At 42.7% G+C, this 14,809-nt stretch overlaps 1 protein-coding gene across 1 annotated transcript; it reads right to left on the reverse strand.

Moving 5' to 3' along the window:
• Positions 1 to 3,639: 3,639 nt before the first annotated feature.
• On the reverse strand, positions 3,640 to 11,293 carry LOC121917258 (uncharacterized protein C3orf38 homolog). Its single transcript, XM_042443040.1, has 3 exons — positions 11,155 to 11,293; positions 8,935 to 9,155; positions 3,640 to 6,602 (listed from the first exon to the last, which is right to left on the reverse strand). Exons 1-3 carry the CDS (start codon positions 11,291 to 11,293, stop codon positions 6,012 to 6,014), a joined length of 951 nt encoding a protein of 316 aa, XP_042298974.1. The 3' UTR covers positions 3,640 to 6,011.
• Between the last annotated feature and the right edge of the window lie 3,516 nt (positions 11,294 to 14,809).

Raw genomic sequence — 14,809 nt, forward strand, 5'->3', positions numbered from 1 at the left:
TTTTTATCACATTCGTGTTAAATACTTTTTTTAATAGAAGCAATTCACACACTCAAACACATGTGCAGTAACTGGATGGCCAAGGCATACACCTGTCTGTGTGACCCAGCTCCAGGTCTGGCAATAGGCTAAACTAAATTAACCTTTCCAGTAGAAAATATTTCCTGCTACCTTTAGCTTAACAAAATTGACTCTTGCTCCAGTTCTTGCTTCATGCTTCGAGCAGCTAAAGAAATATCTTACTTGGAGATGATGTAAAGATAGGGAGACAGGTGCTGAAAGAAAGCAATTCCTCTTTCAATCTCACTGTCAACATGATTGTTAAGATACACCATCAGGTGAAAGGAGAGCAGTTCTTTTGCCAGCACAATGCTCTATATTCTAGGCTGAGCTCCTAAGCCTACAGGGATCCTGACTCTCAGAGATGTGTTTGTTAACAAGTCAGTTGAAATTCTGTTGCCAGTCAGCTCTCTCTGACAGCTGCCATGGATAACACTTCCCTGCATGACCCCAGCAACAGTACAGGTTACATTCACATTCACACACACACAATTTGTCACCACCACAACCACCACCACCACCCCAATCCCAAAATCTCAGCTTGACATTTTTTTTACCCGCTTGAAATAGGGACAGCTCTTGAAAAACAGCCAGGCTGGGTTCAGATTTTTATCAATGGCACATGAATTGTCTCCAACTGCTTCATCTGATAGAGGTAATCGAGCCCGGGGAAATATCCAGCACTTGCATTATTGATGAACTGACAAGAGCAGCACTTCTTGCCCTGCAAAGGAAAGTGTCTGCTTTTTTCCCATTCTATCTTTTTCACTCTGCTAGTTAGCTCTCCTGTTCTCCTTTTCATTACAATGCATGAATTTAACAAGACTTTGCCCTATGGGCAGATAATACCTCCGTCATAAGACACGCACATGCCTTTATTTGTAATAAGAGGCTGCCATTAGGGTACAATTCATTTAAAGGGGGGGGGGGGAATCATCAGTTTGTCTCACAGTTTATAAAATATCTAAAATTGCAACACATTTTTATCTAAAGCCATTCTCTGTAGTTGTCTTATATGCCCATTTCCCAGGTGCATACTTTCAAAACCAGTGCTGCTGTAGGTCGCACAAGTATTCTACGGCTCTGAGGATATATTTTTTTCTGGCCTAAATGTTTTAGGTTTCATGATCCTGGCCTGAGGATTTCTTCACTATGGCACAGGACAGACCGTCCCCAAGGGTGGCCTGCCGGCAGCCTTTTTCCCTCCAGAGGGACGCCACAACCGCCAGACTGCACGGTGTCCATCCGGAGTAAAAAGAGCTCAGAAAAAAATGGGTTCTTATTGTGCTGCTCAGCGGATGTAATGAGTGCGCCAATGGCGCACTCGTTACGTAAGCAACATGTAACGTGTGGACACCGCGTCGCTTGTCATAATGGCGCCATGCTAGGGTTAAGGACCGTGCAGTTGCAGCACGGTCCATAACCCTAAAACCAGTGCCAGCACAGTGCATTTACACAGTCTGTACCACACTTATATGACTAATATATACGTTGCAAGGAAAGAAATAGAACCATTATCTCTCTTTGCACCCAATTTTGGGATTCCAAGGAAGAAAACAGACTCCCACACATCATCAGCCAACAGAGACACTGATGGCGTTGTTGCAGACAGAACTTGCCTCACATTCTCATCAAGTTTCCAGAGGGGACTGCACTGGATAGCCCTTGTGGTCTCTTCCAACTCTGATTTTATGATTCTAAGAAAACTACAAGAAAGTATGATTACCCTGCACTTACCAGTGGTGGTGGTGGCAACAAGCCTTACAAAGGCTTCTTCAAAACTTGTGTTTACTGTGCACATCAGGCTACAGGCTGTGGTCACTTGCTCCAATGATGCAGCATTAGAACCCAGAGAAAGTAACCCAGCAGCAGAAACTCTTCTTTATGCCACCTATATGACAATTGATCCAAAGGCACCCGTCTTCCAATCTTGTCCTTCTTTTGTCTTGAGAGCTCATTAGGATAAACAGTCCATAATGCACATGTAATAATGTAAAGTGCCCACTGTAAAATATTAGCAAAGTAGTTGTGCTTTGTGATTTTGTAAGGGGAAGTACAACACACATCATTTGGATGACAATAATCATTGTAATTGAAATCATACAGAAATCCCACAAATTATCCATGTTTTACAAATCATTCTCTCCAATGTTTTGGTTTCCACCTTCCAGCATTCCACAACACTGGTCAGAGCCGATGGCTGATATAGGTCAAAACAAGGAATAGCTTATCTAGAGCAGCTTCTTCTGTCCTATGAATTTCATAGGATTTTCTCAAGTTAGGAATGCTCAAAGGCAGTTTTGCCAGTTCCTTCTTCTAAAATATAGCCTACCACTACCTGGTATTCACTGATGGTCTATCAGATTCTAATCGAGGTATAATAAAAAGTTTGTCCTATGTCTTACCATAAAAAATACTATTTCACATAATTACTATGCTAACTCATATACCCTATTAGGCTCATGGGATTTATTCCCAGGTACATTTATGCAGGTTTGGAAACAACATCGAAATCAAAATGTGTTTGTGTGTAATTTTATGTACAAGCATACATACTTCAAAAATGAGACGTGCTTACCTGCAGTTACTACTAGCTTCATTATAAATCTTCACCACAGGAGAGAAAAATAGTTAAAGTGAGCAAAAAAAAAGTGTTATGGGGCAAAACAGACAGGCATAATACTTGACGCGCTTGTGGAAGCCGCCCTAACCCAGAAAAAGCTGCTCTGACAAGGGCTGCTCCTTTTCGGAGCACCGTCTGGAACCGCAGCAGCTAGGCAGATTGGGGCTGCGTGCATCTGTCTGACGTGGCTCCAGGGCAGCCCCAATCCACCCTTTTTGGGCGGTCTGTTTCGCCCGCTGCTGTACATTTATAGCTGCATTATTCTTGCATTTTGCACTTTGAATGATCAGCTATTTCTCCCACTGGTTGAAAGTAATCTTATGTCCCTTTCTGGTGAAACTGGAACTAACACATTCCACAAATATTATTACAGAACCATGTTATAAAGCTTCATAGGTGTAGCTTTCTATACAGAAGTGATAAACTTTCCACTTAATGATTACAGATTTGGTTCTTCCTATTCAAAAAGAAGGGTGTGCAAAGTATTGTCGAACCCCCTCTAGCTGTTTTGATGGCCCTGCTTGATGTGCTGCTGCCAAATATTCTGCTGACATTTCTTTCTGAATTTTTGTATCAGAAGTTAGAAATATTAAACTGAGTTATGAGTTTATTAGAATGATGCTGGTGATAGAGCTGTGAAATAGGATTGCTATATTTTCAGTATCACCTCTGTTATTAATTTCTCAGTGGCTTTCTTAAAGCTACCTCCTCTCAGCCTTAGCCCTGTCCTCACTTAGATAATTCTGGCCTATTTTATAAAAAGTTTTGTTAGGATTACAGAAAGGCTGTGTACTCTCTCTGAACTCTCTGAAGGTCTATAGAAATACTAAGGGAGTCTAGATGTGAGGTAAGCTTTGAGATGTACATGCAGTTGTCCATATCATACTTCAACCATCTCATATAAAGATTCAGCCATGATAAAATTTCCTTGCACAGGTATATGAAAATGACAGAAATTACTGAAATGCATACTTTAATAAATCAACATCATTTAGACCAGAGGTTGACAACTATGGCTGTCAAGATTATGTAAAAACAGCAAAGTATAATTATGAATACATTGACCTCATCCAACTTGTTCATGAAATAAAACATATCCATCTTCTTTTGCTTTAATTCTTTCAACTATATGTATGTTTTACCTTTTTGTTTTGTTTTAAGAATACTGCCATTTTTGTTTGGCAATTACCATATATACTTGTGTACAAATTGACCTCATGCATATGTCGAGGGAAGGTTTTAGGGTCCAAATCATGGCTTTTCAGATCGGGTTTCAAGTAGAGGGAAAATGTAAGGAGAAAGAAGAGAATGAGAAGCAAAGGTTGTAAGATTGGGTTGCAAGTGGAGGGAAAATGGGAAAATGAAAGGAGGAGGAGAAGGAAAGAAAGGTTTGGAGATCAGGCTGCAGGTGGAGAGAAAATGGGGAAATCCAAAGGTTTGGAGATCAGATTGAGAAGGGAATCACCACACACACCTCTTTCAACAATCACTGCAGAGGCATGGAGAGTGGGGCATCAGGGCTGCTTTTTAAAGCAATATTACTGTTTGTAGTTGTTGTTAACTGCCCTGCAGTCAATCTTAACCCATGGTGACTGTATTGACCCGTATATAATTTGACCCCAGATTTTAGGGTCAATTTCTGGGCATAAATTTTTCAACTTATGCTCAAGTATATATGGTAGTTCTTTTTCTGACAAAGAAATAAATAGGGCCTGCTCTTTGATGTAGAATTTCAAAAAACAGAGCTCAACATTTCAATAACATCTGGACTTTCAAATGTTGCTTACATTTAGGGAATAATAAAATTAAGGTGAATCATAGCTTTAAAGGTTTATCGTTAACTGAAAGGGAAAAAAGAATGTAATCCTAAAACTGTTTTATCCACAATAACCTCAAGCATTAAGAAAAAAATTAGAAATTACTGAGATGTTTAATGACATAGCTGGCCCAAATAATATTCCCTTTCCCCCAGTTTCACTTTTTTAGTCAAATAGTGGGAGATGCATGTGTGAATAGTCGCATAAAGCAGCAACTGTATTGAACAAGTAAAACATGGAAGATCCATAATTTCAACATGGGTCACAGTAGAAGTGAAATCAATCTGTTTCAGAGCTTGTCACACTTCCTTTATGTTTAATGGAATAGTTATAACTTTAAACAGAGGATCAAAGAAGTTCTTAAAGGCTGTGACTATCTAACAGAGTCACTAATATAATAAAAACCAATCTATAAATTAAATTGTTTTCTTCCACCCTGAGATTTAGGTTCTGTGAAAAATTTAGAATAACCTTTTAAAGTAATCTTTTAAATAAATTAAGTAAATAGTAACTATACTGGGATCAATGTCCGTTTTAATTACAGCTTAATTTTTTTTAAAAAAACAAAAAATTCTAAATGACATGTACATATCAAAAAAGGCAACAGAAACCATTCCTAACTAATAGTACTGGACTAATAGTGTGGTTTGCTACACTAAAAGGTCTTTACAGTGGAGGACATACTATATGAGAAAATGCCTCCACCAAACTCATCACTAAGACATATGTAGTCTTTGGCAAAAGATAAGTCTTGCATTTCTATAGGCCCAGGGTTGGCAAAGCATGGTCCTTAAGACATTATATTCTCCTTCACCACTGACTATGTTGCCTGGGCTGGATTAGGGTGGCCAGGGTGAAAGCTGAGGATGGCTCCTGTACCTTTAATGGTTGTGTAGAAGAGAGTAATTTCTGCAGGTGCTGCTTCTTACCTGGATATGTTACCAAACATACCTGGTGAAATTCTTTCTTTTAAATAACCATCAAAGTAGCCCACTTCAGTTTTCAACGTGAAAACCCCAGAGTGGATGAAGTTGCAATGCATTAGCATCTAAAGTGCCATAAATTGCCCACCTCTGAAGTAGAGGCCTCTCCCTTCAAATCTCAAATTCCTCCCAGTCCAACGAAGAGAGCCAGAAGTTAGCAAAATGTTTCTTCTTCAGTTGTTCATCTTTTTCATTTGGGTTTGCTTATTTCCATCTAGCCCCTAGTCTCTCAACAGTGAGGGAAATAAGGTCAAGAGAAAAAATGTGTGGCTAAATGAAGAGAATTTGAGCATTCCCTGGCCTTTCCTCATTTCTTACATTTGGACTAGGAAACAATATGACAGAACAAGCCAGTTCACCAATCATCAGCTGCCACTCCCTAATTTAGGAAATTCTTTTACTTTGTCACCCAGTCAGAAAATCTGACTCAAGAAACACAAGCAAACAACTTATTTGAATGCTCAAGTTTGCTCATGTGCTGTATTTTCAAAGGGACACAAACTTTCCTCCTTCAGTTTTGCAAAGTGCTCAGAATTTTTTAGGTTCAATCACGGCAACATCCTTGGGCACATAGAATTCCTGGAGTTCCTCTTGCTCATATTTTATGCAAGGTCTTTCTATTTCAGTCCCAGGTTCCATGGCATTCTGACCAACAATCTTTAGATTCACAAACTTGATTTTCCATGTATTTTCCCTAAATGGGCAGCGGATGAGTCCGAAGATTTGTTCAAACACTCCTAAACAGCAAGTGTTTCTATGAACGGTGCCAGCTACTGCCACCACAACTAACCCATGTTGTGAAACTGCGCACCTCAGGCCACCAGCATTCAAATTGGGGTTCAGAAAAAGGTATTCTTCTCTCACCAAGGACAATAAGCGAAGGCTCACTAATTCTGCACCCAAGTACTCTTCTATGTTTTGTTCTGAAGTATTGTAACAAAACTTTAGTACTGCGTCATCCCAAAAGTGTTGTGGTCCCCATTCATCTTGTGATTGTCCAATCAATGGGTTCTGAGAGTTCAGAATTTCAAAGAACCATTGACAAAACTCCTCTCCCAGACTGTAGCACTCCTTGTCAGGTTCTTCTTTATCTCCTTGTTTTCCTTCTCCTTGAGGCTGCTGCAAAACAAAGTAATAATAATATAATAATAAAGATTTATTTATAGCCCGCCCAATCACGAAGAATCCGGGTGGGTTACAACAATAAAATACATCAATTACAATAGAGTTAAAAATCAAACCCTAGACCTACCGCCGCCCCATACCCAGTAGAGATTTTTAAGTAGAAAAAAGATATTGGTAGGTGCTTTTCCATAGAGCGCAGCACATATTGTTAAGATCCTTGAAATACACCAAACATGGGATGCCAAGTAAAACAGGTGTGATCTCTGAAGAATGGGATAATGCACAGCTAGATTGAGTGATGTACCTAAATGTGCTAAGAATACAAAAAAGTGTTCAGTTTTCCAAATGTGTCAATATTGCCTCTTTTGACATCAACAAAACCCATTACAAAAGATATTAAAAATTCTCCAAAAGATAATTCCCAAAAACAAAGTTAAAAAAAGTTAACTTTATGAAAAAATGTCCTTTTAATTTTGAAGTATGCCGCGGGGGGGGGGGGGGTTGTTGTTCAAGGAACATGATACACAGCTGTATGTGACTCCTGAAACCTTTCATTACTGTCTACTCAGCGCAGTAATAATGAGTTGCTGATTAGTACTATGAGTGTGCTAGGAAAAAATATTTTTTCATTTACTTGAATAATATTAGAATCACAGAATCAGAGAGTCTGAAGAGATCACAACAGTCATCCAGTCCAATCCCATGCTCCAGACTGGAATAATTAGTTTACTATTTTATTTGGTGTAAGTAGTTTTACCTTTTTGTTAATTCTCTCATAATTTCAACAAGAACAGACTTCTGCTCCAGATAACTTCCTTTTTTTTACCCTAATACTCCTTTCCTGTCCAAAAAAGGAGAGCAGGCACTTTAGGACTCCCTCTGCTCCAAGGAATCAGATTTATTAAATTCCAGATGCACTGGAAAAAGAATTTCCATTTGCTAGACAACTAAAAAGAAACTGTATAGACAGCTGACTGAGATCAACTTAATTTTTCCATAGCTGAGAGAACACCCAGATTACTTTTCTAAAGACTAAATCTATATTTTCACAGGCCTCCTGTGATATTGAGTTTTCCCCTTATCTAGGCAGCACCAGCAGCCTTCTTTCCAGGTAACAAATGATGTGATAAGATTAAGTTGCATTTTAACTGGGTTCAGCCTCACAGCAGTAGTGAGAGAGTCCAGTGAGATGGCCAGTTGGACAGAAGTGCAAGCCTTTTTCAGCACAGGCTATAAAACACTTCAAGTGACCATGAGGCGGAAAAAGTCTAACAAAGGGAAGCATGGGGGTGGTACGAGGAAAGCACTCCTGTTCCATCTGGGGAAGTGTTCACTTTGAGCTACCACCTCCCAAAACACCCAAGGACTACAAATCCCATTTGATCTGTAAGTATAACAGAGAATGTATCAGTTAGTCACATCAGAGACTTTTATTTTACCGACTTGATTGAAATGATACAATCTGTTCTGTAATTTGTAACTGCTACGTTTGCTTAGGTGGCTCTTCACAAAGAAAGATACAGGTACCTTTTGCTAATGGAGATTTGTTGCTTAGACCAATGCATTTTCTTTAAAAGTAATTCTCCATCTCTCACATGCCTTCATGTACCTTTTACTAGGTTTACTTCCTCAGCAGGTTTGGGAGAAAGAAGTCTGTGCAATGTTGGAGATGGAAAGTAACCCCTAAAGTAAGTAACTTCCTTGAGTTACTAGGGAAATTGTTGTTGTTGTTGTTGTGTGCCTTCAAGCAGGGAGAGTCAAATCAGTAGATGTGGCAGCTCAGTTCATCTAGGTGGTCTCAAGGGCTCCCATCCAATGCAGGCAGAAGCAAGAGGGGAATTCAAGAACCCTCACATGGAGGCAGCAGCGGGATTCAAGAGCTCCAACAATTCCCAGTATCTGTCAGGTTCCCACAAAAATCACTCACAGAAACTTCTGCCTTATTTAGAAATGAACCATTCTACCATATCCAAAGTACAGTGCGTCGCATCATATGCGGGCGCCTTTTACGTGGCTTTCAGCTTATGCTGAAAGCCCCGCACCATTTCCTAAATGGCGCATGCACCACACTGCAAACGGGGAACGGATCCCCGCATAAGGCAAGGGACCACTGCATTAAGAATGTGAGAGAGACAGACAGGAAGGCATATTTTTACAGTCTTGTAGTTCTGTTGTACAAAAATGCTACATGACACGCTTCTAATTGAAGAATATGTCAGAAGCAGAACAATTTGAACAGTTAATTTAATATGTGAACAAGCAACTATAATTGTAAAAAGAAATAATCTTTTGGATGTCAAAGTACCATGAAACAGTTAAGTCTTACCTCTACGTTGGGCTCAGAATATTTTTCATCCGAGTCACAATTTTTCAGCTGTCCGCACCAGTACTGTTTTGCACGACTAACAAGTTGGTGTTTTTCAGAAGAAGGAGGCACTACAACTCCTTTTGTTGCCAAGTACTTGAAGATTACCTCTCGAAATACTTTCTTTCTCTTCAGCAGCTCTTCGGCACTTTGGCTGTATAGTAAGATGGCATGTATGGCTTCTGAAAATGAAGTCAGAAAGAGAAACGTTGCTTGAACTCAACATTACACAGGAGAATTTGCCATTTCCTTGAGTGTACACTGGGCACTTGGGATACACTGGAATTTGGTTCCAGGACCCCCGTTGATACCAAAATCCGTGGATGTTCAAGTCCCATTAAATACAAAGGCATAGTAAAATGGTATCCCTTATATAAAATGGCAAACGCAAGGTTTGCTTTTTGGAACTTATATACTTTTAAAATAATTTGAAACTGTGGATGCTTGAATCTGTGGATAAAAAAAATCTGTGGGTATGGAGGGCTGACTATATGTAATTCATTTGAAAAACCTCAAAGAACATTTTTTGATTATTATCATTTGCCACTACTGCCCTAGCTTAATCTAAAGTGAGTTTTAACAGGCAGTACAGGGTTATCTCAATACAGGAGGAAGTAAAAAATGATTATAGGGATTCTGGCTTGAATGGTTTAGTAACTCTGGAATGAAATCCAGTGGCATTTGTCCTACTAAAGACATACAGAGAACCTCTTTTCCCACTGTGTACCACAGACCCATGTCTCATGGTTTCTGATGAGAAGGTATTCCAGATGCTGTTTACAGTCAATGACACATATCCCAGGAAAACCCTTAACTGGGTTTTCAATCAAGAGCTAATTGGCCTTTCCCCTCTAAGGATCATTACCATATATCCTCAACTATCAGTCAACTTCATGTATAAATCAAGGGCAGATTTGGGGGCCAAAATGATGGACTTTGATATGGCCTGTGGATAAATCGAGGGTAAAATTTAGGGGCATGTAACAAAGGATGTAAAGAATGAAGCAAAGTAAAACAATGCCAGAGAACAGAATTCCAGCAGTCAACTGTGAAGTCTGAACATATTTAGATGTGTTTTTTTACACAAAAACAAAACAAAACCAACCCGCCACATCTAAAAGGAGGACTGCCTTCTCCTGAGGCCGAGAGAGTGTGACTCAGTGGGGTGTCCATGGCAGAGCTGGGATTCAAACCCTGCTCTCTGGAGTCATAGTCTGCCATTCCAGCCACTGCATCCAAAAGGGTGTTTGTTTTTGTTTGCGAAGTATGTGACTGCGCTGTCAACTGTAACTGTGAAGTCTGAATATATGTGTGTGTACATATCTATATCTACCTTATCTACATCACACACAGACACACACACACACACAAACCACATCCAAAAGAAGGTGTGTCTTTGCCTGAGGCTGAGAGTGTGACTCTGTGGCTATCTATATGAGATTGGTTTTGTTTTGTGTTTATTTGTGAGGTGTGTGACTGTGTTGCCAATTGTAAGGGTGAAGCCTGACTATGCGTGTGAGTATCTCTATATATATATCTACACCAACCACCAACACATCCGAAAGGACTGCCTTCCCCTGAGGCTGGGAAAGTGTGTTTCCATGGCTGAGCCAGGGCTCGAACCCTGCTCTCTGGAGTCACAGTTCAACACCCCAAGCGCTGCATCCAAAAGCTTCATTCAAAGGAGATTTTTAAAACAACAACAACCCTGGAATATATGGAACTGTTTGATGCAAAGGAGAATGTCAAAAGGGGAACGATTTGCAAGAAAAGCCTCCAGAGAAGAAGGAAGGAAGGGCGTACTCTGTGTGCAGCATTTGTGTTTTAACTATATATGAGATTAGTTTTGTTGTGTCTTTGTGAGGTGTGTGGTTGTGCTGTCAATTGCAACTGTCCAGTCTGAACATATGTATGTGTGTGTGTATCCATACCTATCTATCCATCTATTTATCTATATATCTATCTGAATATACATGTATGTGTACACATCTATATCTATCCAGCTATCTATATCTATACACACACACACACACACATATATATATATGTACACAACAAATAAGTCACATCCGAAAGGAAGCCTCAGGCCTGTCTTCTCCCCTGAGGCTGAGAGAGTGTGACCCGGTGGCTTGAGCTGGGGCTCTGCTGCAGGGCCTCCATTCCTCTGCTCCGCTCTCTCACCGTTCCGGTTGCCGGGCTCGACGAGGCGGTTGGTGACCGTGTCGGTGAGGGCGAGCAGGTCGGCGGTGTGAAGCAGCTCCAGGAGCTCCCGGCAGCCCTCCCGCTCGCGCTCGTTCATCCCCGCCCAGGCAGACGCCATGGCAGCGGTGGCGACACCGATGGAGACGATGGAGGAGGAGATGGAGGGCGGCGTTCTTCCGCTGCTTCTTCCTCGGCGGCTGGTACTTCCGGCGCCGGACGGGAAGCCTCGCCCCCTTGGGCCCCGCCCCCCCCCCCCGCGCGCAGCCACTGGAAACCTTGGCAACCGAGCAAGGCGCGACGACACAGAAAAAGAGAAAGCGCGCGTGCGACGCTACTTCCGGTTTTCTCCGCGCAATTGTCAGAGCCTTCCCCTTCACTTCCGCCCAGAACGTTTACCGCTCCCTCGTTCGCCACCGCGCGCGAGGAGTACGTCTGGACAAAGGTCCGGCTAGGAAACAGGGGACCGAGCTGTATAGTTCCGCAGAGTTCCTAAAACTGCACCTACTGCATTATCATAGAATGGTAGAGTTGGAAGAGACCACTAGGAAGAGACCACTAGGGCCATCCAGTCCAGCCCCATTCTGCCATGCAGGAACTCTCAGTCAAAGCATCCTCATTGACAGATGGCCATCCAGCCTCTGTTTGAAGACCTCCAAGGAAGGAGACTCCACTACACTCCGAGGAAGGAGTGTGTTCCACTGTCGAACAGCCCTTACTCTCAGGAAGTTCCTCTAATGTTGAGGCGGAATCTCTTTTCCTGCAGCTTGCATCCATTGTTCTGGGTCCTGTTTTCTGGAGCAGCAGAAAACAAGCTTGTTCCCTCCTCAGTATGACATCCCTTCAAGGATTTAAACAGGGCTCTGTCCTATCACCTCTGAACCTTCTCTTCTCCAGGCTGAACATCCCCAGCTCCCTAAGACGTCCTCATAGGGCATAGTTTCCAGACCCTTCACCATTTTAGTCACCCTCCGGTTTGACATTCCCTTTTTTTAACAGCCGCAGCTCAGTGCTATGGAATTCTGGGAATTGTAGTTTTGTAATAGACATTTAAAGCCTTCTGTTTCAGAGAGCTCTGGCGCCACCACAAACTACAGGTCCCAAAACACACTGCAGAAACAATAACTGCCCTGCCTCAATGCTAGGGAGTCCAGGGGACTGTACTGTAGTGTCTTGTGCCACAACAGATGGCTAAATGTCTCAGGAAAAAAAATACAGTTCCCAGGATTCCCTAGCAGAGACCCAGGGCAGTTAAAGCGGTCTCAAAGTGGGCTGTTTCTGCAGTGTGTCTGGGACCTACAGTTCCCAGAATTGGCGTAGCAGTGAGCTGTGGCGGTTAAAGCAGCATCAACCTGGATTATTTCTGCAGTGTGGATACAACCTAAGGCGCCCCTGCGCTCTCTTTGGTTACAGTTCAAAGGGAAGGAGGAGCTGGGCATCTTTGATCCGCTCCTAAAACTAAAAGACGCCCCTTTCCCATCTTTCTGTGCTCCCAGAAAGCATTGCATGAAAGCTTTAGTGTTCACTTCATCTATAGCAAATATGACTTTAGGCTTCCCATTTGACATTATTTACATTGTTTTCTCCATTGATATACTGTACACAAACACAACCCTGCCAACAGGATAAGGACTTGTACCTTGCTGCCAAAGTTTACCTGCCATAATAGTTTTGTTAACCTTTAGGTTATTGTACTATAAGGCTAAGGGTCATTCCAGGTATAGGCCTGTTTCGTCCAGCACTGTTTTTTCTTAAGACCTGTGTAAATCAAAAAGGACAAGACACGATGAGCACAATAGCACTCCTTTGATTATTCTCCCAGCAACTGATGTTAAGAAGCTTTTTAAAATGACCTTGGCCCTATACAGAGAGCCAAAATAAAGCTGCTTCGAGTCACTTTGGAGATATGGTGTTTCAGTGATACATGCATCCTAAGAGTCCAGAAGCTGCACCGAAGCCACACTCCACTCCTAAGAACTGGAGTGCAGCTTTGGTGAAGCTTCCAGACTCTTAGGACGCATGCATCATTGAAACACCATATCTCCAAAATGACTCGAAGCAGCTTTATTTTGGCTGTCTGTATCAGGCCCTTGTTTCTTTTGCTATCTGCATGAAATTGTTGGTGAAAAATGGCTTTAGGATGTATTGAAGTAGACTGAAGTAAGCCTTGGAAAGATATGAAGGGAGGCAGTCACGCTTAATGACAGACAAAAGGCTAGAGCAGGCAAATCAACCTCTGGGAGAACCAAGATGTCTGCTTTCTAAATATAGGCCCGTTACAGACGGGCCTAAAAGTGCGCGCTCTGCGCATGCTAGGGTTACAAAGTGGCGTCCTTTCCAGATGCCCCCAATCCTAGGATGCGCGGAGCACGCACAAAATGGCGGCGGCCGTTCCACACGGCCGCCTCCATTACTACATCCCGACCACACCGCCTCTAAACGGGGCGGCACTGTTGTGCTGTAGTGGGCGGCGCGAGGTCGCCTAGTGTGCCCTTTATGTGGCCCCAGAAGGAGCTCCGTTTCGGAGCTCCTTCCAGCTTTACGTCGCTGGGCGCAGCTTTTAGATGGCTCCGCCCAGCGACACAGAGGAGCAAGGGGCCAAGCAGCCCCTTTCTCCTCCTCCCCGCCGCCGCAGGGTGTCCTTGGGGCTTGAAGCCCCAAGGACACCCCTTTCCAGGCCTCGGGGAAGCGGCCTTTTGCCGTTTCCCTGTGGCCTGGAAAGCGGCGGATTGGGGCCTCAGCGGCTCTAGCCACTGAGGCCCCGATCCGGCGGGGAAAAGGGCGAGTGCAGGCCGCCGATTTCAGCGGTCTATAACGTGCCAGAGTTTCCAAACTTATATTTGCAACTGGTATTTGCTACTCATTGGTAACAAGGAGGATTTGTGTGGCTGCTAAAGCTATACCCAGAGTTGGCCACCCGGGGTCAGCCTTTACTATTAAAAGGGGAGTTGTTTGTTTACCTTTTGTGCTACTGAATCTTCTGTTTGCTTTTAAGATTAGTTCGTTTCTTTTAGGTTTACAAAGGAAAGTTTCATTTCATTTATTTCTCATTTTCTCATAGTTCCATGAAATGCTTAACAATCACTTTTGAATATGTTAGTTTTATTTCAGGGTCATTCAGACAATAACATTAGAAAATTTTCTCCTTTTTTATCGGTATGGTTTAGGAAATGCCAACCAAGACTGGGAAACTACGCAAACGTGGTTTATGCCGCTTATTGGTAGATGCTAGATGTGGAGATGTGAAGGCCCAGAAAAAAACTGGAAAAGAAAATGGGAGAAAAGCCTTTTCCCCTCCATTTTCTTCTAAAATGTGGTGATCCACATTACCGTATGCAACAGTGCTATTCAGTGCTATTCAAACTGACATAAGCTATCAAGTGCCAGGCTGCCAGGGGGAATAAAACAGCTGCAGCTATTGGCACAAGTATGGTACTGGTCCCTTGCACAGTGAGTGTAATGCCAGCTTAAGATGGTGTAAGAATAGGCTTGCCATATCCCGCCTGGGGGCGGGACTTTCCCGGTTTGGGGCGGGTCCACATGGTCCCGCCCCGGTTTGGCCCCGCCCCCGGGACACCCCCCTTCCAGAGAGGGCCTGGAGGCTGGGGCTTGGGAGAGAAGCTCTCCCAGGCCCCTC

This window comes from Sceloporus undulatus, unplaced genomic scaffold (genome assembly GCF_019175285.1).
Source record: "Sceloporus undulatus isolate JIND9_A2432 ecotype Alabama unplaced genomic scaffold, SceUnd_v1.1 scaffold_13, whole genome shotgun sequence".
Taxonomy (NCBI): Eukaryota; Metazoa; Chordata; class Lepidosauria; order Squamata; family Phrynosomatidae; genus Sceloporus; species Sceloporus undulatus.

What these genes read in the sequence shown, in the direction of transcription:
- LOC121917258 (XM_042443040.1), bottom strand. Translation starts at nt 11,293, where the DNA reads ATGGCGTCTGCCTGGGCGGGGATGAACGAGCGCGAGCGGGAGGGCTGC. An exon ending in CGAGCCCGGCAACCGGAACG is followed by an intron (nt 9,156 to 11,154) that starts GTGAGAGAGCGG and finishes CTTCATTTTCAG; the next exon opens with AAGCCATACATGCCATCTTA. An exon ending in ATTCTGAGCCCAACGTAGAG is followed by an intron (nt 6,603 to 8,934) that starts GTAAGACTTAAC and finishes TTTGTTTTGCAG; the next exon opens with CAGCCTCAAGGAGAAGGAAA.